At 34.8% G+C, this 23,771-nt stretch overlaps 1 protein-coding gene across 8 annotated transcripts in view; it reads right to left on the minus strand.

Moving 5' to 3' along the window:
• Positions 1-23,771, minus strand: part of ARHGAP15 (Rho GTPase activating protein 15) — a 706,829-nt gene that overhangs the window by 319,675 nt on the left and 363,383 nt on the right. For all 8 annotated transcript variants that reach the window (XR_011254561.1, XM_069577672.1, XM_069577677.1 and 5 more), the window contains 2 exons: positions 22,598-22,696; positions 21,238-21,367 (listed from right to left, as the gene is read on the minus strand). Coding sequence is in view for 7 of the 8 variants with exons in the window: in XM_069577672.1 (XP_069433773.1) it covers positions 21,238-21,367; positions 22,598-22,696 (229 nt within the window). In the remaining variant the exon portion in view is untranslated. The remainder of the gene's footprint in view (positions 1-21,237; positions 21,368-22,597; positions 22,697-23,771) is intronic.

Here is a 23,771-nt window from a genome sequence, read left to right on the forward strand (position 1 = left end):
TTTATGTTCTTTTACAGTTTTCAGTTATTTTTATTTTATTCTTAATATTTACTTTCTCAAGGAACTAATTTTTTAATTTTTGCTTTATAATTTACTGGTTTTCTTAGCTTTATTATTTTTACCTTTGGAGTTCTTTGGTTATATTTAGTTATGAAAAAATGTTTCTTGAATTAAGTCGAGAATTATTTAACTTTCCTCTTAATACTAAAAACATTTAATGCTATGCATTTGCCTCAGAATAATTCTTTGGTTGCATATGGTTACATTTGATATTTATTGGGCTCTTCCTTAGGAAAAAGCAATGGAAAGAAATGTTCCTTTAACCAATAAGTGACTTGGGGTATTTTGCTTAGTATCTTGTTATCAGTTCCAATTTTTCTTGTATTTATTATATCTTATTCATGTCCTGTTTCTTCATAATTTCTGAATTTAAGATTTAAACAAATTCTTTGTGGCTTTAGTATATGATTGACAATAATAAATACTATGTAGGATGTTTTAAAATAAGGTATTATGTCTGTACTTCGGGTACAAAGTTTAATATATATATTTAGTAATCAATAATATAAATACATGAAAAGTTTTTTACCTGCACTATAATCTTATGGATGTTCATCTTGGATTAAATATCATATTTTCAAACTAAATATTTGTACATATGAAAATTTCTAAACAGGAACTGTTAAATAAAAGACATAATTCTTTGAAAACTTAAAGGTTAGAGTTAATTCAAATATAATTAGAAAATAACAAACTTCTGAACAAGTTCATAGAATAATCTCACTAATTTAAAAAATGAAATTGCATTTTAATATTTTGCTTTTAATTCTTAACTCACCATCTGTTAAATCAATAAATATGAGAGTTTAATTGTTATTATATATTAATTTCTAAATCAACTTTCTTTGACACTTGTACTTTTCCCATCTGTCAGTATGGCCCTTAAATTTTATTTTTATTTACTATATAGGCACACATGCATTTATATCTTTATACAGATCTTTTTATCCTTCAAAACGTGTGTACAAAAATCATTTAATAATATAATTATTTATACGTATTTGCAAGTAAAACTTAAAGAAGGGTGAGAGAAAATAAAAACAAAATTGTACGAAGTCTAAAAGATACGATGTATGCTTAAGTTATAGTCTATATTCTGAAATTAAAATGGTTGTGTTTCCTCTTCTATAAGTGAATATAAACTTATTATATAGGACGTTTTAAAGATGCAAAATGAGAAAATACATGCTTTGTAATTAGAACAATGCATGCTATTTATATTTTTATTAATATTGATATTAATATACAAAGGCTGATAAAAATTATTTTACCTCTAAGAGGAAAATGCTTTAACTTTATGGAAATAATGCTAGTCATATCACTTCAGATCTTTGTTTACCTCATATCACTATCTAATGTATTTAATTTTAATATATAAGACAATGGAAAATTCAAAATCGTTATTTTATTTATGATTATTTTAAAATTTTCTACCACCTCCAATTAATCTGCTACTCTGTGGTATATATTTTTACCATTTGTTTTTAAAGTTATTCAAGTTTTATAGACTCTTAAGTTTATTTGGTCTAATATGAGCCCCTAATAAGGATAATTAATATTTTAACAGCACATGCTATATTCCAGGCAATGTTCTAAGCAGTTTCAGGGACTAAGTGATTTATTCTTCACTGTGAATCTATGAGGAAATGTTACTCAAGTCACAAAGATGGTCCTGGCAGGTAGGTAGGTCCAGGACCTACCTACATCTAAGGCATCTGTCTCTAGTATCAACACTTTCCATCACTGCACTGCGCCTGGACAAGCAGGTGAGCTGCTAGCCTAATTTGCACTTAAAGTAGCACTTGCTTCCTAACAGCTGGGCTCTAGGTCATTCGACATTAACACCATCTCTATCACTGTGAAGTGACGAATCCTCATTCCCAGGGCCAGATAGGAAACAATTCCAGCCTCTGGAAGACTGCGGATGAACAGTGACACTAGGACTCAAGCTTGCAGCATTCTGGCTTATCAAATTCTTCTCTTATGAACTCTTGGTAGACCATGGCCCATGGCACTACTTGACCCTCCGTAGACAGGAGTTTGTTCTTAACCTGAATGCAAAATTTCTGGTAAGTTCAATGTGAGACTTCACTTACACTTCAAGGTTTAAACTTAAGCTAAATACTTTGCCAAAATCATATATGCTGTGCTGTGCTCAGTCGCATCTGACTCTTTGTGATCTCATGGACTGCAGTCTGCCAAGCCCCTCTGTCCATGAAGTTTTCCAGGCAAGAATACTGGAGTGGGTTGCCATTTCCTACTGCAGGGGATCTTCGTGACCCAAGGATAGAATTCATGTCTCCAGTGTCTCCTGCACTGACAGGCGGATTCTTTACCACTGAGCCACCCAGGAAGCCATATAAAAGCATTTTTAACCAGTCATTATTGTATTCATGTTGTTGACAAAATCAAAATAGTGTATCTTAACAATTTTTCATGTGTAAATTCATCATTAATTTTGACAGAGACTAGGAAATGCTTACTTAAAATGTGACCGTAAACACTGTTAGTCAATGTAGAATTGAGAGCATCTGGAACCTCTTTAACTTCAGTGCTTCAAACACCACAAATAATTCTTCAATACGTGCCCATGACGTCAATGTGTGAACTGAGCACTTGCTCCCACTATTCTAACTTTTTAGAAGTTAAATCATCTTTGCTTAGACCTCAGATATCGGTTTTTAGAGCTTATTTGTCTCTTCTCAGTTCCCAGATTTAGATCATTCTGATCTGGGTCCATTTATGTTATGAACATATTATAGTACAGGGACATTTTTAATTCCTCTATATTCAGAATGTAATGAATACATTGAGGGGAAAAAGGAACAAATACAACAAAAAGAAAATTCTTGTTTCTTCACTGGTTTTCACAGTTGATTGGCTGATGTATCATTTATTTATTATCATGCCATCTAAAGTCATTTCATTTCTAGCTATTGAGTGGAAAAAAGGCAGAATTTAAGAGGCAATGAAGAGCTTTACTCTACTGTTAAAACCACCATATAAGCAAGCAAATAGATGAAGACTGGTGGCTGGTTAAGCTGTTTTCTGAGCCAAATAAAGCATGGTCTTAAATATCAGATTCTGATTTTATCCCAATAGTCTTCCTAATAGGAAAATTATCTGTGTATGATTCACCCTTGACTTACAATGATCTTGGTCCAATAGTGAAAGACTCATGAAAGGCTGGGTAGGAAAAAAGGACTCTTAATTCCTGACTTTCTTGACAAGCCCTTAAAATAGCAGTTTCTTTAGCATTTGAGCCTGAAGTCTAGGTATCAATTACTAACAAATAAGAGGCCTCAGGGCCTCTCAATGAGTCATTACAAAGGAAGGCTTCTGGAACATTCCACCCAACTTTGAAAGGATCAATTTGTTCCTTTTCTGTTTATTCCCAGTCAAAATGCTGATAAGTAATTTCAGTTAAATTCCTGCAACTTCACTGAACTTTGTAATTCCTCATTATATTGCCAAAGCTGAACCCCTTCAATATGACTATCCAAGTTATATAATTATACCAGTTAGCTGAGTTTTCTGCTATCTTCTAAAGTAAGACAAATGCACTGAAGCATATCAGATTTGGCAAGAGGAGTCTGTCTCTAGAAACAAAGAAATTGACCCCTATCTTCATCATCTCTTTTATGATTGGATAAATTTTTTTCACTAAGTAAGCTAATATAATATATCTATGTTAATTTTGAATCGAGACTTTTATAAATGGAAACAAAAGAAAGACGATGTATGACTAAGTTCAGACTGACTGCATAGAGTTCAGTCTTCTGTAAGTCATTCCATATGCTATTTTTTCCCTATAAATCCAAAAGAATTTTTGAAAATATGTTAATCTAAGAGAACTCAGTCATCTATTTCTAAGGTAACCTTTCCTTAACCAAATTAGGAAGACTCTTCAAAATACTAAAGATCAAAATTAAATACGTGTACCAATGTCAGTATTAACATTTATTGAGTTCTTATGTTATGCGAAGTACTACTAGAAACACTACTTGCATAATCTAATTTATGCTTCTAAAATGGCCATTTTCAAGATTATAAAACAGAACATAAGTGAGGTTAGATGACTGGCTCAAGTTTATAGATCTATTAATATATAAGTAGCGAGAACTTCAGCCTCATTCCCAAACCCAGAATCCTCACAGAACAATGGTTATGGCCCCAGGCTGCAGAGTCAGAATGCTTGGTTTTGAATTCTAATTCTGCCTCTTTTCAGCTGTGTAACCTTGGGCACACTGACTAACCATTCAGTGCCTCACCTACCACCTGGTAAAATGGGTGTGATGATAATGCCGTTGTACCTCATAGGTTTATTCACTGAGTTAAATGAGAGACAACATGTACACTGCTTACAATGGGGCCTACAGCATGGTAAACACTCCCAAACACTAGCTGTTTCTATATCATAATTCTATAGCTTAGGGGATATGGAAACTTCATTCTTATAATACTATTCATAAATTTGGCATAAGAATGGTCCTTGAGTGATCATTTAATGATAATCTTCCTACCAACGATTTATATAATTGGAAAGCTTATGTTTATTTCGAATTCTCCCCTACTGTCCCAATATTTTCTGGTAATAGCCACTAGCTATTTGGGAGACCAAGATTAGAAAAACACAGAACCTTTATGAGAGGACTAACTGCATCTCTTTTCAGGTTTTCCTTCTTACTCGCCCATGATCAAACGAGCCCTCCCATTTTAGACTGCTAGGACATTGAGAAAAAACATCCAAAGCGGGGGTCACAGTTGGGGGACTTCTCCTCCAAGGGTGCACCTCAGAACACAGAATGTTACACATGCATCTTTCACATACTTATCCTTAAACTGTTTATCTGGCACATCGACAGGCAGCTGGTGGAACAAATAGGAAATCCTGGGAAGCACATTCATTTTTAAAGTGTTAATGCGCCCAATCCAAGAGACAGTAATGTGCTTCCATCCGTTAAGATCCCCTTTAATGTTTCGAATTGGAGGGCCATAATTTAAATGAAATGCATTATCCAACCTGGAAGGTATTCCACATCCTAAATATTTAATTGATTTCTCCATCAGGGGAAGATGAGCCTACACAATGAGCAGATCCTATCTATATCTAAGTGTCCGATTAATAGTGTCTCTAATTTAGGGTAATTTAGGAGTTTACAATTTATAAAATGGCTATTTCTTCCACATTCCTCCCTAAGTACCAAGAGGATTGTGTCTGGATTAATTGCAAACAGCAGACAATCCTCTGTGTATAATGAAAACTCAGAGTCAGCATCATCCAGCCATGCACCTATAATTTGAGATCTCATCTGAATATTTTTCACAAGAGGCTTCACATCCAAAGCAAATTGAAGTGGCAAAGGAGCAAAGTTCTAATTGTTGCATCTCCCTATTAGAAAAGTTTAGCAAGTCCAGTTCATTCCTGCTGATTTTTACTTAGTTGGGTCTTAGCTAACTGAGTGAGGAAGATAAATCAAGCTACTTGCAGATATTCCTAATTGTGCAAAGTTTGGCACCCTGAGGACTATGGAAATGTCTATTACTACACTTGTAAAGGAGAGAAATGGAACAAGAATGTGGATGGCTGGATCCATATAGTGATTTATTACTCTTGAATCCACTCAGTCATTTCTGGATAAGCACTTATGTGCCAAAGTTTATGGCATTTTCAGTTTAGGAAAAGCATAGGGCACATTTTCCCATACAGAATAAATATATTATTTGGAGAAATTGACACTTTCTTCTGGGTTTACTGGCAAATTGAAAATTTGAGTTTATACATTTATATATATATCCTTGAACTTTACCTGCATGAGTTGTGTCTGACTCTTTGCAACCCTGTGGACCACAGCTCCTCTATCCATGAGATTCTCCAGGCATGAACACTGGCGTGGGTTGCCATGCTCTCCTCCAGGGGATCTTCCTGATCCAGGATCGAAACTGCACCTCTTATGCCTCCTGCATAAGCAGGCAGGATCTTTACTATTAGCACCACCTGGGAAGCCCCTGGAAATGTGTTTAATTCTGATGTTATGAGGTCCTTTTAATTCCAGTTGTTTTTAGGGAAAAAAGACATGGATATTCTGTTAAAATTTATTTGGGGATTTGACTTCTGAGACAAAAGAAGTTAAAAATTTAGTGGCATGTCAGGAATATAATTTGTTGATGTTAAATTTACCATTTTTGTGGCAATTTCTCCCTGTATTCTTGAAGAGCCACTTTGTAGATAGCTTAATTTTTGTTTAAATAAAAAGTAGAATCAATTTTCTTGGGAAAAATAATCAGTATGGCTCCTGTTCGCCACAACAAAGAAAATGCATTTGTAGACATACTCTGGAAATTTAAATCCCTCAATGCTTCTTTGAGGAAGTCCGAGGAGATTTGAAGACTGACATTTTGTACTTTTGCTATTCCCGAGAGGCATATGTATGATCATCTTTACTGAGGTTTGTTTCAGTCCCTGCTGAATTAATATGCATTTTCGTTAACTAATCTTGAAACAACAGGAATAAAGTTTATCCAGGTCTTTTATACCTCAGAGAACAAAACAAATACTACAAGTCTTCAGAGAGAAAGGATATACAAAAGGGCTTGAGGTGAATATTTCAAAGCAAATACTCTTTAAATGATGTGCAAATTATTTCAGCTCTTGAGCATGATTTATGAAAGGGGATTAGCCCACTGAAATAAGAACCAAGTTTAAACTGTTGGGTTTCAAAGTCAAAGATGAGAAGTGGTTACAAGGAAAGGAAGGAGAAAGGTGATAATAATTTAGAGGAGGGATTTGTTTTAATTGTTTCTATAAACTGACTCACCTTAAATTAAGTATCACCAACTGTTGTTACTTAACTGCAGTAGAAAATATTGCATTTGTCCTCTAATTTTCTCTAAAGTTAAGAATACAATAATTAAAAAATAATACTGGAATTTATATTTCAGCAAAATGGTCTCTTCTTGCCACGCAAAAATATTATAGAATCACAAACTGTGTTAAAGAAAACTATTCAAGCTGAAAAGGATAACTTCTAACAGTCTCGAATCAGAGAACTTTTTTTTCAATTCACAAGGCACATCTATAATAATACAACATAATACATTCTAATATTCCAATATGCTCCTCAAGTAATAGTTAAAAGCTTCTTCTAGGACTTATGAAAAATGATTGCTTTTATGCAATTGTAAAGAGTATTAAGTGAGCTCACTTCTTATCATTCTGTAATGACCCACTATTGCTATACTGGAAGGTAAAGGAAATTTTACTTGCATGTGATTAATATCTAATGCTTCTTGACTAAAATTCTGGATTTTGTTCAATAAAAATGAGTTAAGCAAAAAAATTGCATGGGTTCTCAGTCAACCCCTTCTGTGAAATCAGTTACGCCCAATTTAAAAATAAGGCATAGAACCTCAATCACAAACTTAGGTACTGATGAGGAAAAAAATAAGATTAATTATTCTTATGTAACCTGTCCTAGAGTAATAAAACTAAGTAAGTGAAATGCATCCAGGCATTACTAAAGTTTTGAGGCTACTCTTTCAATATGTTTCATTACTATTCACCCAGCTTTAAAAGACTGGGCATTTAGGGGCAAATTCGTGAGGTAGAGTTTTAAAAAAGATTATCATTTGCTCAGTTTAGTTTGCATTTCCTGGAATAAACAAAGGTGGATCTGAGAAAATCATGCTTTAGTTCCAAGATAACCATTATTACTTCTCACTGGCAAGTGCAATTTCACATTACTAGAAGGATTCCTCAGACTTTATATGGAATGTCCTTTATTTTTTGATAACTAAATTATGAGCCTACTTTTTTTTTCATTTTTTCCTAAAGTACTTCACTAAGGTGCAAGCTGGTAGGCCTTGATTGTTTTGGCAGGCAAAACATATAAACTTACTCTATGGATCATTCACAGTTATGACAGTTAACCTGAAAGGACAATGGGAAACACATTCAGGTACCTAAGAACATCAAAATGAAGGACATTTAAGCCATAAAATACTACTATTTTGCCTTTGGCAAAGAGAAATAACAAAAGAAAGCTATGTATAACATCATAAGTCCCCAAAAGAGTCAAATGGAAAATAAGAGGTAAATAGCATTTCAGATGGAGTTTGCACATGAGCACATCCAGAGAATTAACGAATCTCTTCCTTGTTTGGAGCTTTGGTAACTTCACTGTTTGTCTTGTCTTTGTCTTAGTTTGTTCTTGGCTTAATTTTCATTATTGTTATTGTTTGGCTAGTGTTATTGACTTTCTGACATGGATAATTCAGACTTCACATCATGGGTGTGACCCAGGCAAAAGTTATGAGGAGAGTGTAAGTTGCTTCTGTCTTAATCTGCAATCAGGAGTTGAAAGAGGTTGATAAGATGAAATAAATAAATAACAACAGCATTAGTGGCAAAAACCTGCCTGCCAATGCAGGTGATATAAAAGATGCAGGTTTGATCCTTGGGTCAGGAAGATTCCCCTGGAGGAGGCCATGGCAACCCTCTCCAGTATTCTTGCCTGGAGAATCTCATGGACAGAAAAGCCTCGTAGGCTACAGTCGATGGGATTATAAAGAATCAGACATGACTGAAACGATTTAGCATGCACGGACAGCCAAAATCAGTGTAATGGCATGGCAAACATGATAATAACCATATGTAAAATAATCCTCAGTTCAGTTCAATTCAGTTCAGTCGCTCAGTTGTGTATGACTCTTTGTGACCCCATGAACTGCAGCACGCCAGGCCTCCCTGTCCATCACCAACTGCCAGAGTCTACCCAAACCCATGTTCATTGAGTTGGTGATGCCATCCAACCATCTCATCCTCTGTCATCCCCTTCTCCTCCTGCCCTCAATCTTTCCCAGCATCAGGGTCTTTTCAAATGAATCAGCTCTTCCCATCACGTGGCCAAAGTACTGGAGCTTCAGCTTCAGCATCAGTCCTTCCAATGAACATTCAGGACTGATTTCCTTTAGGATGGACTGGTTGAATCTTCTTGCAGTCCAAAGAACTCTCAAGAGTCTTCTCCAACACCACAGTTCAAAAGCATCAATTCTTTGGTGCTCAGCTTTCATTATAGTCCAACTATCACCTCCATACATGACTACTGGAAAACTATAACCTTGACTAGATGGACTTTATTGACAAAGTAATGTCTCTGCCTTTTAACATGCTGTCTAGGTTGGTCATAACTTTCCTTCCAAGGAGTAAGCATCTTTTAATTTCATGGCTACAGTCAGCATCTGCAGAGATTTTGGAGCCCAGAAAAATGAGTCAGCCACTGTTTTCATTGTTTCTCCATCTATTTGCCATGAAGTGATGGGACCAGATGCCATGATCTTCATTTTCTGAATGTTGAGCTTTAAGCCAACTTGTTCACCCTCTTCTTTCACTTTCATCAAGAGAGTCTTTAGTTCTTCTTCACTTTCTGCCATAAGGGTGATGTCATCTGCGTATCTGAGGTTATTGATATTTCTCCTGGCAATCTTGATTCCAGCCTGTGCTTCTTCCAGCCCAGCATTTCTCATGATGTATTCTGCATATAAGTTAAATAAGCAGGGTGACAAAATACAGCCTTGACGTACTCCTTTTCCTATTTGGAACCAGTCTGTTGTTCCATGTCTAGTTCTAACTGTTGCTCCCTGACCTGCATATAGGTTTCTCAAGAGGCAGGTCAAGTGGTCTGGTATTCCCATCTCTTTCAGAATTTTCCACAGTTTATTGTGATCCACACAGTCAAAGGCTTTGGCATAGTCAATAAAGCAGAAATAGATGTTTTTTTTGGAACTCTCTTGCTTTTTCGATGATCCAGTGGACGTTGGCAATTTGATCTCTGGTTCCTCTGCCTTTTCTAAAACCAGCTTGAACATCTGGAAGTTCACAGTTCATGTATTGCTGAAGCCTGGCTTGGAGAATTTCAAGCATTACTTTACTTGAGTAAAGAGATGAGTGCAACTGTGTGGTAGTTTGAGCATTCTTTGGCATTGCCTTCCTTTGGGATTGGAATGAAATCTGACCTTTTCCAGTCTTGTGGCCACTGCTGCGTGTTCCAAATTTGCTGGCCTACTGAGTGCAGCGCTTTCCCAGCCTCATCTTTCAGGATTTGAAATAACTCCACTGGAATTCCATCACCTCCAGCAGCTTTGTTCATAGTGAAGCTTTCTAAGGCCCACTTGACTTCACATTCCAGGATGTCTGGGTCTAGGTGAGTGATCACACCATCGTGATTATCTGGGTCTTGAAGATCTTTTTTGTACAGTTCTTCTTTGTATTCTTGCCACCTCTTCTTAATATCTTCTGCTTCTGTTAGGTCCAGACCATTTCTGTCCTTTATCGAGCCCATCTTTGCATGAATGTTCCCTTGGTATCTCTAATTTTCTTGAAGAGATCTCTAGTCTTTCCCATTCTGTTGTTTTCCTCTATTTTTTTGCATTGAATGCTGAAGAAGGCTTTCTTATCTCTTCTTGCTATTATTTGGAACTCTGCATTCAGATGCCTATATCTTTCTTTTTCTCCTTTGCTTCTAGCTTTTCTTCTTTTCACAGCTATTTGTAAGGCCTCCTTAGACAGCCATTTTGCTTTTTTGCATTTCTTTTCCATGAGGATGGTCTTGATCCCTGTCTCCTGTACAATGTCATGAACCTCAGTCCATAGTTCATCAGGCACTCTATCTATCAGATCTAGGCCCTTAAATCTATTTCTCACTTCCACTGTATAATCATAAGGGATTTGATTTAGGTCATACTTGAATGGTCTAGTGGTTTTCTCTACTTTCTTCAATTTACTTTAGTCAAAAAAAGTTATCTATCACCAGGTGAGTTATGATATTTAGCTTAGTTCATGTGAGTATATGTGAAAGTGAAAGTGCAGTCACTCAGTCGTGTTCAACTCTTTGCGACACCATTAATTGTAGCCTACCAGGCTTCTCTGTCCATGGGATTTTCCAGGCAAGAGTACTGGAGTGGGTTGCCATTTCCTTCTCCAGGGGATCTTCCCGACTCAGGGATCAAACCCGGGTCTCCTGCATTGTAGTAAGATCCTTTTACCATCTGAGCCACCAGAGAAGTCAAGTATATGTATATATGTGCATATATATAATATATAGTAGAATTTATATATACATATATACACATATATGTATGTCTAAAACATTAAAATCAAACAAAATCTTTCCTTGCTTTTTAGGTGAAATTATATAACTTTTTGTCAAAATTTTACCAGTGCATCATTTTGTTCTTTTATGCCAAAAAGAATAGGCAAGTGACCCTGGGTGATATTTAATCCTTAGAGATTGCTACATCAGGTTCACACTCAGGAATGGGAAAACCAATGGTTTATTCCTCATAACACTCAGAATCTCTTAAGGGAATGGAAGATTAACGTGTATATAATGCTATGGGAATCAATGGAATAATGAAGATATTAAAAAATAAGCTTTTGATAAATTATGCATTTATTTAGTCTGTATTTGCCAACCTTACAAATCATTGGCAAAGTGCATTCCTTTTATATTTCTAAAGAGAAGATTTGATGAATTTATAGCAGACAAAGGTCATGATTATTTTACTTAGAGTATGCCCATTTAGAAATCATTATGTCTGATATCTATACCGTAATAAAAATCTACATAGTTCTTGGATATATTTTAAATATATATATTATCCTTGGACATAATATATATATTAAAATTATCTCCTTAGATCATATACATATTGTGTATATGTATGTTAGATTTATATTAAAAATATCCACTGTATTTACCTATAAAGTCAGTTTCCAGAAACTTAAGAAACTTGTCCAAATCTTATGGCTAGTTAATCTTGGAGGTAAAAATTGTACATACAATTTAAGATTCTTAGACACAAATTTTCAACACAATCCCAACAACCTTTTGAAGAAGATATGTACACTTTTCTAACTTTTGTGTGAATTTTCATAAATTTCCTAGATTTTTTCAAATTTACTGACCATAGAGGAAACTATTCTCAGTCTTCTAAAAATTACCAAAACTACTATTACTCTCTTTTTATACATTATAGAGTTTCTCCTTTTTCCTTGCCTCCAATAGAGCCTTGAAAATTCTAAGTCAGAGCCCACAGGACAGCATCAAGAATTACTGTGAACAGGAAGATTGTCTCAATTAAAACTGGAGGCTAGAAGGCATGATAGAAAGATGCTGAGAGGACAGTAACTTTAAGCAAAGGAACTAGGATTTTCTCTTTTCTCTCCTCCAAATCTTAGTCATTTTTATCTTCATTGTATGATAAAACACATATGTGTACATGATAATGCTAGGTACAGTGCATGAGACCTATAAAAAAAAGGTCATTGCTTTGAGATTCACAGTCCTAAGAGAAAATTTAGAGAGGCATACAAATACTGACTTTAAAAAGCCAAACCAGTACAAGTAGCCAGGATGAAGCAATAATCTGTTACTTTCCTAAAAATATTTTAGCAATTTTATCTTAATTTTTAGCACATAATGAGAAGTATATTAGTAATGATCATTTGAATACCCTCATCTGTTCATTCACTAATTTATCATTGCACATTTCTGAGTACTTTCAAATATCATCAAGCCACTTTGCTAGCTGCAGATAAAGGTAAATGAGACAGAGTCTTCTTCAGAGTCTAGCAGGCTAATGGATAGACAAACAGACATTGACACCTAGCTTGTTGTAATACACTTTGTCTATTGTAATGGAAGAAATATGTACTGAATATTGAGGATCTCCTGACTCACCACAGAAATTTGGGAAAGCTTTTGGAGGAAGTGTAGCTTGAGGTGAGTCAAACAGTATGTTAATCTAGCAACGAGAAGTTTAATGGAAACATCAGCACAGAGTGGTATGTATCAGGGATTATATCAGCATCATTTTACTGGAACAACCAGTAACAACCTGGGATGGGAAACAACCAGAGAAGGGGATCCAAGTCATAAAGTCCTTCCTGTTGAGGAACTTTTACATGAGTCATTCCAATGCAGTAATTTGATTAGAATTTGTTCTTAACTTTTGACTCTAGTTTGGAGGACACCATCTCTGATGGTACTCTTCCGTCACATTTTATATTTGACCATTGCCTCTCCTATTTTACCTCTATTTTCTCAGGTCAATTAATTTTGTATACAAAAGAGTCTATTATTTACAGTACTGAAATTGGGTAGCAGGAGTATTTGGCTTCAGGTGCTACTTAAATAATCAAAGAAAGATGAATTGGCAGACTGGTTTACCATTCTCAAGTCATCCACAAGGCATTTCTTGAATGAAGCTAATGTTATAGATCACATTTTATTGAATTTGGATGAAAAAAGCTAGTATTTTTGGACACAACTCATACTTTGAGATGAAAGAAATACCCGATTTTCCTTACATGGATGTGGACTTACATAGTAATAAGTAATGAGAAATAAACTTATTTTCTAAAAAAATAGCATTGATTATACATGTTTACAGTTAAATATTTACCCTAAGCCTAATATTGGGCTTATTTGAGACACCCAAATAAAGAGATTAAAATGCTATTTAATTTTTTTTAGGATTAAAAAAAAGTAGCATTATTCCTATACACCAGAAACTATAATGAGTATACCAAATAAATTCTGTATACAAAAAGAATTGATCACTTAACATTCAAAAAAATGCTTTCTTTCTGCACAGGGATTTACTATAAGAATGCTTTAAATATCATGTCTAGCTAATATACTGTAAATGATATGACACTGGTGAGCACATATTATACATCTAACTTAACAATAAAATATTAATATATGCCTATTCTAGGTTCATGGAATAAAGATGGGAGAAATTTTCAGAGGAAATCAAAGGATATTTTTTCTGTTGTTTACAATCACAGTAGTGTATTAATGCTAAGGAAATATTGCTGTAGAGTTAGAGCAAAGAAGCCCTCTGGATTTGGCCTATTATTGAAAGAAAGATGCCATTTGACCTAATGAAATCAGAAATTGATTAAATGCAGTTCATCTAAGGGGAAAAATGGTCAGGGAGTTACTGCCAGGGTCAAGAGGAGACGGGGTGATCTAGTGCTTGAGTGCTGATAGGGTTAGATAGACTTTCAGAGTAGCTGATGCTACAAGATACATGACAATGGACACCCACAGGTCAAAGAGCGAGATCAACCCCTTGGATGGGAAGGAAGAGATTAATCAGAACATTCTTTGCTCAGCTTATAACTAAGTCTGTTTATCCGATGATTCATGGAGAACTGAATGTTTTGAAGAGTCTGTAATCTATGGGCCCCAGAAAGTTGAATTGCTGTTAACTATCTTGGGAACACATGTCAGAACAATTGCTGTGGTCACACAGTGCCTTGGTGAAGCCCTGGAACCTTCATGAATAATACTGTTTTGACAAAGTAATTCAGATGGCTGATTATCAAGTGTGTATCTTATCTTTACTGGGTTATTTTTTTCTCATAATGTTCCAGCTTTGGCAATGTAAATGCCTTTTAAAACTTTTTATTATTTTCTTCACTAAATTGGAATATGTTGAAATAAAGAACTCCCTTAACCTGTAAAAAATAATCAAGAAGAGAATCGACACTCACTGTTTCTCAGAATTGTCTGTCTTATAACTATAGTAAAACAAAATTATTTTTATTTTCACACTTTAGTTCAGTAGTTTATTTTTCTCAGCTGGATATTGAATGAAACTGGTGCCAGGTTACCAATATTGATTTTAGTGGGAAAAAAAGAATCAGATAATTGACCATCTTACTTGAATCTGAAACTCACTAAAACACAATAACCCATAATATTCTATACAACTATTATGATTTTTTGTTGTATCCAGGTAAGAATTTCTCTTTTTTCAAAGACAGATATAATTTATTTGTGCAATTTTAATATTGTTTTCATTTTCTTGGCAGATGGCTTATTCATCTTATTACTTTTATGCATTGGCAAGATTAGGCTGTTTCATACAAAATTCTTAATAAGAAGAAACTTTAAAATATGTATTTATATGAGTCTCCATAACAGCCCTCACAATATGTTTCAAACAATTGCTAATTACATATCTATCCAAGAAACTAGTATGACTTTTCCATTTTGGATAATAATAAACATTTTAATAAATTTTCTTAATTATATAGTTATCAGAAGGTCACAATAGTCATAAGAGAAATATACTGGCTTTTGGAGAAAAAGGAGGAAAACAGTGACTTAATGTTTCATATTTAAAGATGTCTTAATGTGACTCATATAAAGAAAATTTGATCCTTCTTTTAAAATTTTCAAACTGCAATTTGAAAATATGTATATTCTTTTATTGAATTTTGAACATGAGTAATACTTAATTGTCTGTGTGTGTATGCTCCAGTTTTTAACTGTGAAACTTTCGGACATACAGAAAACGATAGCACCATGATCACTTCTATAGATACCACCTAGATTCCACAAATGTTAGAATTCGGGACAATGCCAGACTAATCTGTCATTATACATATTTCATACATAGAACAGCTGAGGATTCACTTCCCCTGCCCATGCTGCAAAAATTTCCTCTCCAGTCCTCCTTCCTCTCATTTTCTCACTATTTCTTGCCTTCCCTCCCTACCATCACTGGGGATTTTCAGGGTCCAGGAACCTCTTGGCCAAAGCCATTCTGAGAATCCTAATTGTATTGGTGGAGCTGGTGCAAGGGTGGGGGAGGAGGAAAAAGGAAATCAGATGGAAAGCAATGCTACTTGGAAGGCAGATCTTCTAGGGCCAGAGATGCAACAAATTCAGAATGAATTATTTACTAAAAACAACATTCAAAATGATTGTCTAAGATTCAAGTGTGCTTCTGTAGCCGGTATACGATTTCCTTTTGAAAATATGTTGAGGTCTAAGCAATTAGTTTAAAATTGGATTTTGAGAATATAGTCTACTCATAGTTGTGGATGGCCAGTATTATAATCATTTAGATTAGTACAAAAATTAACTGCCTTCTCTATCACACTTGTTTTAACTTGGTGTGATCATTATTACTTTGTAGGCAAAATTTTAAACAAAGATATCACTAAAGTTTCACAAACATTTAAATTTTCTAGACTGTATAAATATGTGAATCCAGTTCTTCCATTCTTATCTTTATTCCTGTAGCCTTGTACATACATTTTTATTACACACTGGTAAGAAGCTGTGGAATTAGGAAATTCATATCTAAATACTTTTAGGATTTCACCCAGAACACTTGGTTTTTTGATACTTTCATCAAAGCACAGCTAAAAGGAAACCCATTTCCTTTTGATTCCATTACGCCTGATTTTATTCTTCTAACTTATGTTCATTTGGGGGTGCTTATTTATAATGCTAAGTATCAATTTTTCATAAAATGTATTCAAGATTCCCATATATGGATTTTACAGCTCAGCAATTGATGAACCTGAAACATATTACTCCTTACATGTAACCTAAATGCAAAAATAATTTAAAAAAATTGGAAATACAGATGAGTGGAGCCAAGAATTTTAGTTGAATGCCTTTAGGTATATCTATTAATGAAAAACAATAAATACACGATGAGTGAGTAAACTAGAGCTATGGATAAAGCAATGGTGAAATATATAGATGCTGAAATCTTTCCATCAACTGGGACTTTTTAATGACCTGCTCTTCTGGGCATAAAAGAATCAAGAGTATCTCTTGGGTCCCTTGTATGAGTTCCTGGTGTGTTGCTCCCAAGAATGCCCTGGCTGCCATTTTCACCTGGGGAGTGACCAGGGGAAAGACCAACTGTTCATATTTAGATTTTTGCAGCCATTACTCCAATATACAGGTCTGACTCCTTTCCCCTATTTTCTGTACACTCAGAGAGAGGATGTGAAGTATATATGCCTTGCTCCAATCTTTCATCAGACACCACCCTTGGCTCATGCCCTATTTTGGTGCCATCTGCTTGGGGACACAGAGGATAATAATAAGAGCTCCTACTTATTGAGTGCCTGCTGTGAACTAAGTATTTACATATCTGATTTCACATTCTCAGTCAATGCTGCAAGGACAGTATTAGATCCATTTTTATAGATCTAGAGAGTAAAGCTCAGAAAAGTTGAGAAAGCTCTCCAAGACTTTTTGGGTTTATATTTGAGGCTTTCCTCTTTGCCATCAGTGGAAGACAGTTCTCTTTCCTTGGAAAAATATGTTAGCATTTTCTTTGATTGATTCTCCACTTTCCATAACAGCCGTCCCTGGAGAGCAGCGCTCCCACTCTCATCCCATGCTGGTGTCCTGAATTTCCCACAGTGATTTGGCCCTCACATTGAATGTTCTGGCTTCTTGTCTGTTAGACTCAACTGATATCTTAAAATATCTGATTAGTACTTAATAGTGTTGGCAGGTTAGAATCATATTTTTAAAAGGAGAGTATATTTAAGCACTTAACTTTCTGAATTCACTCACTGAGAGTACATATTTTTCCCATGTTATACAGAGAAACTGGACAATGAAATGACCACCTGTTAGCTGCTAATGATGTTCACATGCCTTTAAAAAAAGTAATTCTGGCTTTATCTGTCTACAATCTTGGCGACAAAACTCGTGGGAACATCAAGGGCACAGGAAGCCAAAGGCAGCAAACTGACAGCAAAGTTTGTGCTTAGACTGCTAATAAGGAAGGAGATATTGTGAATCTCTAACTTCATGTAATTATTTAATCTCAAGAGGGTGCTGTAAAACAAAATGCATGTTTTAAAAACCTAAGTTTGGGTGTTCAAATCTGGAACTAAGATCAGAGGGGTTTCATAGGGCCTATTTCTTCAGAAAATATTGTAAAAAGCATCAGATACAAAATATGCCAATCACTATTTCAAATGCCTTAGCTAATTTCATATTGTATGGGTGGGTCAATCATTATACTTTTCAAATTATGTAAATACTGAATGAACTTAATTCAAAGTAATAGATGGATATTAACAGTATCCAACTGTGCAAAAAAATAGATTAGTCCTAAAAAAGGCTTAAAACTATTAATATCTACCAAAATACAGAAAAGAAGCATTTTCTAAAATTGGGGCTAGTGTTAAAGATTAAATGACCCTTTTAGTTTAACAGTGAAATCAAAGTCCAAAGTCAACATCTGGTTTTAATTCTTTTGCTAATATGTCTTTGGGTCTCTATTTAAGTTTATTGATTTATATGGATATCATTTTTAATATCTCCATCCAAGTCCAAGGTTGATATAAACTAAGTGTACCTTTTATTTGTTCACTTCATTCTAGTTTTATTGTTAAAAGCACTGAGTCTAATATTGGTTTCCTTGAGTTTGAAGCTTGTCTCCATAACTTGTCTTTGTACAAGTTGTTTTAATTTTCTGTGCCTCAGTTTCCTATCTATAAAATAGGGTTAATAATAGTACCTATGTCATTGGGTTACTGGAGGATTAAGTAAATCAGTGTAACACATGCACTTAGAACAATGCCTGGATAGTAAGTACTCAATATTTTCTCGGTATCATTATTTTTTTAACTGCAAAGAAAAAAGCAAATATAAGGTTAAATACAGTTAAATACACTTCAAAATGAATAGAATTAATCATATGTCTCTTTCCTTGTATTTAGACAAGACTAAATGTAGGCCCAAAATAGATAATTGTCTTTCCCACTAAAAACGGTTCAAAACAGGTGATTGGTGTTCTACTTGTAGGAATTTTTTTTTTCCCCAATATGGTCTGAAAACATTTCAAGTGACTTGTTGAATACAAAATCCATTTACCTCAATGTTTCTCGTACATACTTTTACAAACCTTAACTTTCTCCTGAGCTTTAGACTTTAGAAATGTGTCAAAGTCTGCTCCAGACCAGCAATTATATATGAGATTCCAGAGCTAGTGCTCATTGCCTCACACCTCATTTTATACCCACTGCCACTGCTGCTGCTGCCGCTGCTGCTGCTAAGTCACTTCAGTCGTGTCTGACTCTGTGCAACCCTACGGACAGCAGCCAACCAGGCTTCTCTGCCCACAGGATTTTCTAGGCAAGAATGCTCGAGTGGGTTGCCATTTCCTTCTCTTTTTATACTACAAAATGTTTATACAGTTAACATTAGCTATGTACTCACAATCGAATTCTAATTCTAAAATCTTACGTCTGTACCCATATTAAGTCAAGAAGGACAATGAGCAAGAAATAAAGAGAAATCCTCAGATGAGATAATATCAAACTACCATCATATGGGATTTTTTAAAAATGGCACTTCTTATTTTCCACAAATAATTTAATTTTAATGCACCATAAAGTCTAAGACATTAACATTGATAATTTTAAGTTCTAACTTAACACAACTGGCTAACCAAATATGTACCAACGGATATTGAATTATGGCATGGTTCTCTGAATCATGACAATTTTGAAAGGGTGCTCTTCCTCAAAGTTATCATGCTGTTTTTAGATTTGGACTCATAACAATGTAGATTTAGAAGATATATTATCATATATAACTAACCTCCCTCTATTTTGTCATGTGGGGGAGTATACATGTATATTTATGTGCATATATATATATATTATTCTCTGATGCACACAAATATATGCATATACATATATGGTCATCCAGCATATTTACTTGTGTACACATGAGTGAGTGAGTGAAAGTCGCTCAGTCATGTCCGGCTTTCTGCAACCCCATGGATATACAGTCCATGGAATTCTCCAGGCCAGAATACTGGAGTGAGTAGCCATTCCCTTCTCCAAGGGATCTTCCCAACCCAGGAGTCAAACCCAGGTCTCCAGCATTGCAGGAGGATTCTTTACTGTCTGAGCCACCAGGGAAGCCCAAGAATACTGGAGAAGGTAGCTTATCCCTTCTCCAGGAGCTAGTCCTGATCCAGGAATCGAACTGGCGTCTCCTGCATTGCAGGCAGATTCTTTACCAGCTGAGCTACAAGGGAAGCTCCTGTACACATGTAGACATGCAAATACACACATACAAATGTAGATATGCAAATATTCTGTAATCAGCCTTTCTCTACTTACTGAGTTCTCCTTAAGTTCAAAAAGCTAGGATATAATTACAGGATATAATATAATCTTTAGTCAGATGGAAATGGCAGAAAAACTGATGATTTTCAGAAGACTGAATGTATGTTGATAGATGATCCCAGAAAAGTACTATAATTTATGAGACTTTGGGAAATTGTTTTTCTCTGATTCCAGAGATATCTACTTGTTCTTTCAGGGAGTTGAGATTCAAATCAACTCTGTGAGAAATGCACAACACCTTTCCATAACCCTCTTCATTGAGGAAGAAACAGGGTGAAAACATAGAAGACTCTTGAGAGTCTCTTGGAAAGCAAGGCGATCAAACCAGTCAATCCTAAAGGAAATCAGTCCTGAATACTCTCATAGGACTGATGCTGGGAAGCTGAAGGTCCAACACTTTGGCCACCAAAAGACCCTGATACTGGGAAATATTGAAGGCAAGAGGAAAAGGCGATGACAGAATATGAGATGGTTGGATGGCATCACTGAGTCAATGAACATGAGTTTGAGCAAACTCCGGGAGATAGTGAAGGACAGGGAAGCCTGGCATGCTGCAGTCCATGAGGCCACAAAGTCAGACGCGACTTAGTGACTGAACAACCACAACAAAAAGCGTGAAAAAGATTAACAGTTATGCTCAAGGTCACTATATAAGTGAACAGACTGGCAGACTGGTCCTTTTCACTTCAAATCCTTTTTTTTTTTTTTTTTTTTAGAAAATCAGACCTAGATGTGACCTTGGAGGATATCTAGTCCACATTACACATTTCTAAATCTTTCTGGTGGATGAAACAAATGGAAAGTTGCATAGCCTGTTGGTTTATGTCAGGTCACTCATATATATTTTAATGTATGAAAACCAAATAGTCAGCATACCAAGGTTTGGAGACGCTTGACATTTCCCACTCTCGAAATCAATCACCAATCTGAATGCCATGGTTATTACTTAGATTCAGAAGTTTGCTGTAAGCAGAGACCATGACCTTGAAATAATTATTTTCTCAAAAGGTATTACCAACAATGATGTGAGCAAAGCACTCAGACTGTCCTCGAGTGCGTGAATTCCTGGCTAAAGAAATGGCTATGAATCATCCATGAGTAGCATCAGTTTGGTTCAAATCTCATTTCACTATATCTACATTTCATAAGCACTAAGTTTAAACAAAGTTAAAATGAGCTAGTCAAAAAAAAATACTTACTTAAAGATTTTCTGTGCTCTGGTTTCTGTTCTTTTATATCACTATCATAGTGACTTAGTAGTTCAGTACTGGAAGATCTCTGGATTTTAAATAATTCCAGGTTTCTTGAATGACTACTTGGATCCTTTGGCTGGAAATAGCAATTAGATGGAACAATTTTACATAGAAGAAAAAAATTCACTAAATAGTTCTGTGATCTATTTTGATGTTAGATTAACAAGAAGTTCATAATAAGATAATTATTTTGAAATAGGGCCCCTATGCTAAGCTTAATTTTCAAATTGTAAATGATATATATGTATATATATATATATGTAATATTACTTATTAAATGCTGTGCATAGCCTAAGCACTCCATGCATTAATTCAATTACTCATCACAGATTTCCCATGAGGTAGGTATTTTATTATCCTTATTTTCCAGACAAGATGACTGAAGCCAAAAGAGATAAACAATTTCCCTAAGGCCACACAGCTAGAAAAATCAGATTCAAACTTTCAAACTCGGGCAGTTTTACTCCAGCGTTTGCTCATAATGATAAAAAATGCGTGTGCATGTGTGTGTATGTGTGCACACGTGTGTGCCTGGATAAGGGAACTATAATGATAGTGGGGAAAAACTTACTTGCTATTTTATTTTTTAAAGTTTTGATACCAAAATAATACAACGGAAGTGTGTGATTAAATCACACTAAAATCACAAAAATGTTATTATTTTTATACCTTATTAAAAGCTCTCAAGAATATTTTCTTGTCAAGATTTTGCAAACATCAGTGTCCTAAATAAGATGTTTGGTTGAGAAACAGTATAAAATGAGTAGTTTTAAATTATTTGACTCTTTTAAGAACATACTTTAAACTTGTGATTTAGGGTAATTTCATGAAGTTCTAGATATGTAATTTTCACGAGAACAATCTAGCTTAGCTGGAAGAACAATGAAAATCAATACAAAGGATTATTATTTACTAGTATTATAACAGTGAGTATGGGCTTAAATACACTGATATTTATTTTTAAGAATATGTATTACAGATTGCATAAACTCAAAATGTGAAAATTTAGTAGTTATTAAGTTCTTGTTTGCTTTATAAAGCCTTCACTAAATCAATGTCTATGTTATTTCAGAAAACACATGAATGTACCGTATTTTTAAAGAGAAATCAAATGTCATTTAGTTTCACAAATCCTGTCTTCATTGCCTTCTCCGAAAATGGCATTAGTGGACTGTTTAAATTAAAATAACTTCATAACTCTAAATTCATAGGATCTACTTAAATGTATGTGTGCAATATGCATAAGCAATAGGTTTAAAAGATTACATTCTAATTAATAAAGGTAACACTTAAAACAAATACATACCAATCTGTCAATTGCATTTTTGATAGCATGGAACCAATCCAATATGATGAAGTCAATATCGGACTGCAGAAGGAACTCATTTCCTGATAAAGTTGTGATCTAAAAAAAAAAAAAAGATCAACAGGTGAGCAAACCATATAAAATAATCTGTTACATTTAAAAACATATGCTTTAAAAAACACACACTAATACACTGAGATATTTTCTTGTATTCCAGTAATTGTCTTTCTGGGAACTGGGAGACTAGGATCATTTTGAACTCCTCTCTACAAACCATTTCTTCATGTCATAACAAATACATTATCATTTCAATAACAGAACGATTAACTCAGAGTAGGTCTAAAGCTGAATTACTCCAACTCATGGAAAAGCAAGTCAGGAAGTTCGGAATAATGCAGACAGTATCCACTTAAGTCAGAATCTCAGAAAAATGCACCCGGGTGTGTCAGAATTCATTCTGCACGTTTGGCTCTTTCCTGTTTGTCTTTTTCAAATCTAATAGTATCTCTATATTTGATTTCCTTTTATGGAGGCTCCTAAAACAGATTATTTACCAAAGAGACTAATGCAGACTTTTCTAAAAGGTCATTCTAATGAGTAACATTTGGCTATTTCTACTTTCTTATCAAAAAGATCTATAGGAAAGTAATAAAGACCAATTTCCCCACAAAGAGAGTACATTAGAATATATGTTCATTTACATATTTGGACCTCTCATGGATAGTATGTATCAGAAGAACATTCCTGTTCCAGATACTTAGGGCTGTTAAGTAGTTGGCAATATTTAGTGTACAACTATAAGTTTTTCATTAAAGGGAACCTTTTTCCCCCTGGAATTGTTAGAGAAGGATGAGACCCTATAGAAAACTTGAATTCGCACATAAAGGACTACTTAGAGAAGAATTTGATTAGAGAAGGTGGGGACATGCTCTTTGTTTTAAGCTATCAATCTGAACCATGAAGATTTTCCCTTTGTATTATTGACTTTTTTGTTTCACCAAGAAGATGAACATTTCCCAACTACTGTCATGCATCAAGCAAGGCTTCAGAGGTTTAGAGGACAGACATTTCAAAATACTCAATCAGGAGTTAGTCACCTCTTCTCTGCCTTACTTCCTCTAAATGAGAGGTAAGTGCTGAAATACGGCACAAATTCAGAAAATCATAAATTGTG

The sequence above is a fragment of the Ovis canadensis genome, chromosome 2, assembly GCF_042477335.2.
Source record: "Ovis canadensis isolate MfBH-ARS-UI-01 breed Bighorn chromosome 2, ARS-UI_OviCan_v2, whole genome shotgun sequence".
NCBI lineage: Eukaryota > Metazoa > Chordata > Mammalia > Artiodactyla > Bovidae > Ovis > Ovis canadensis.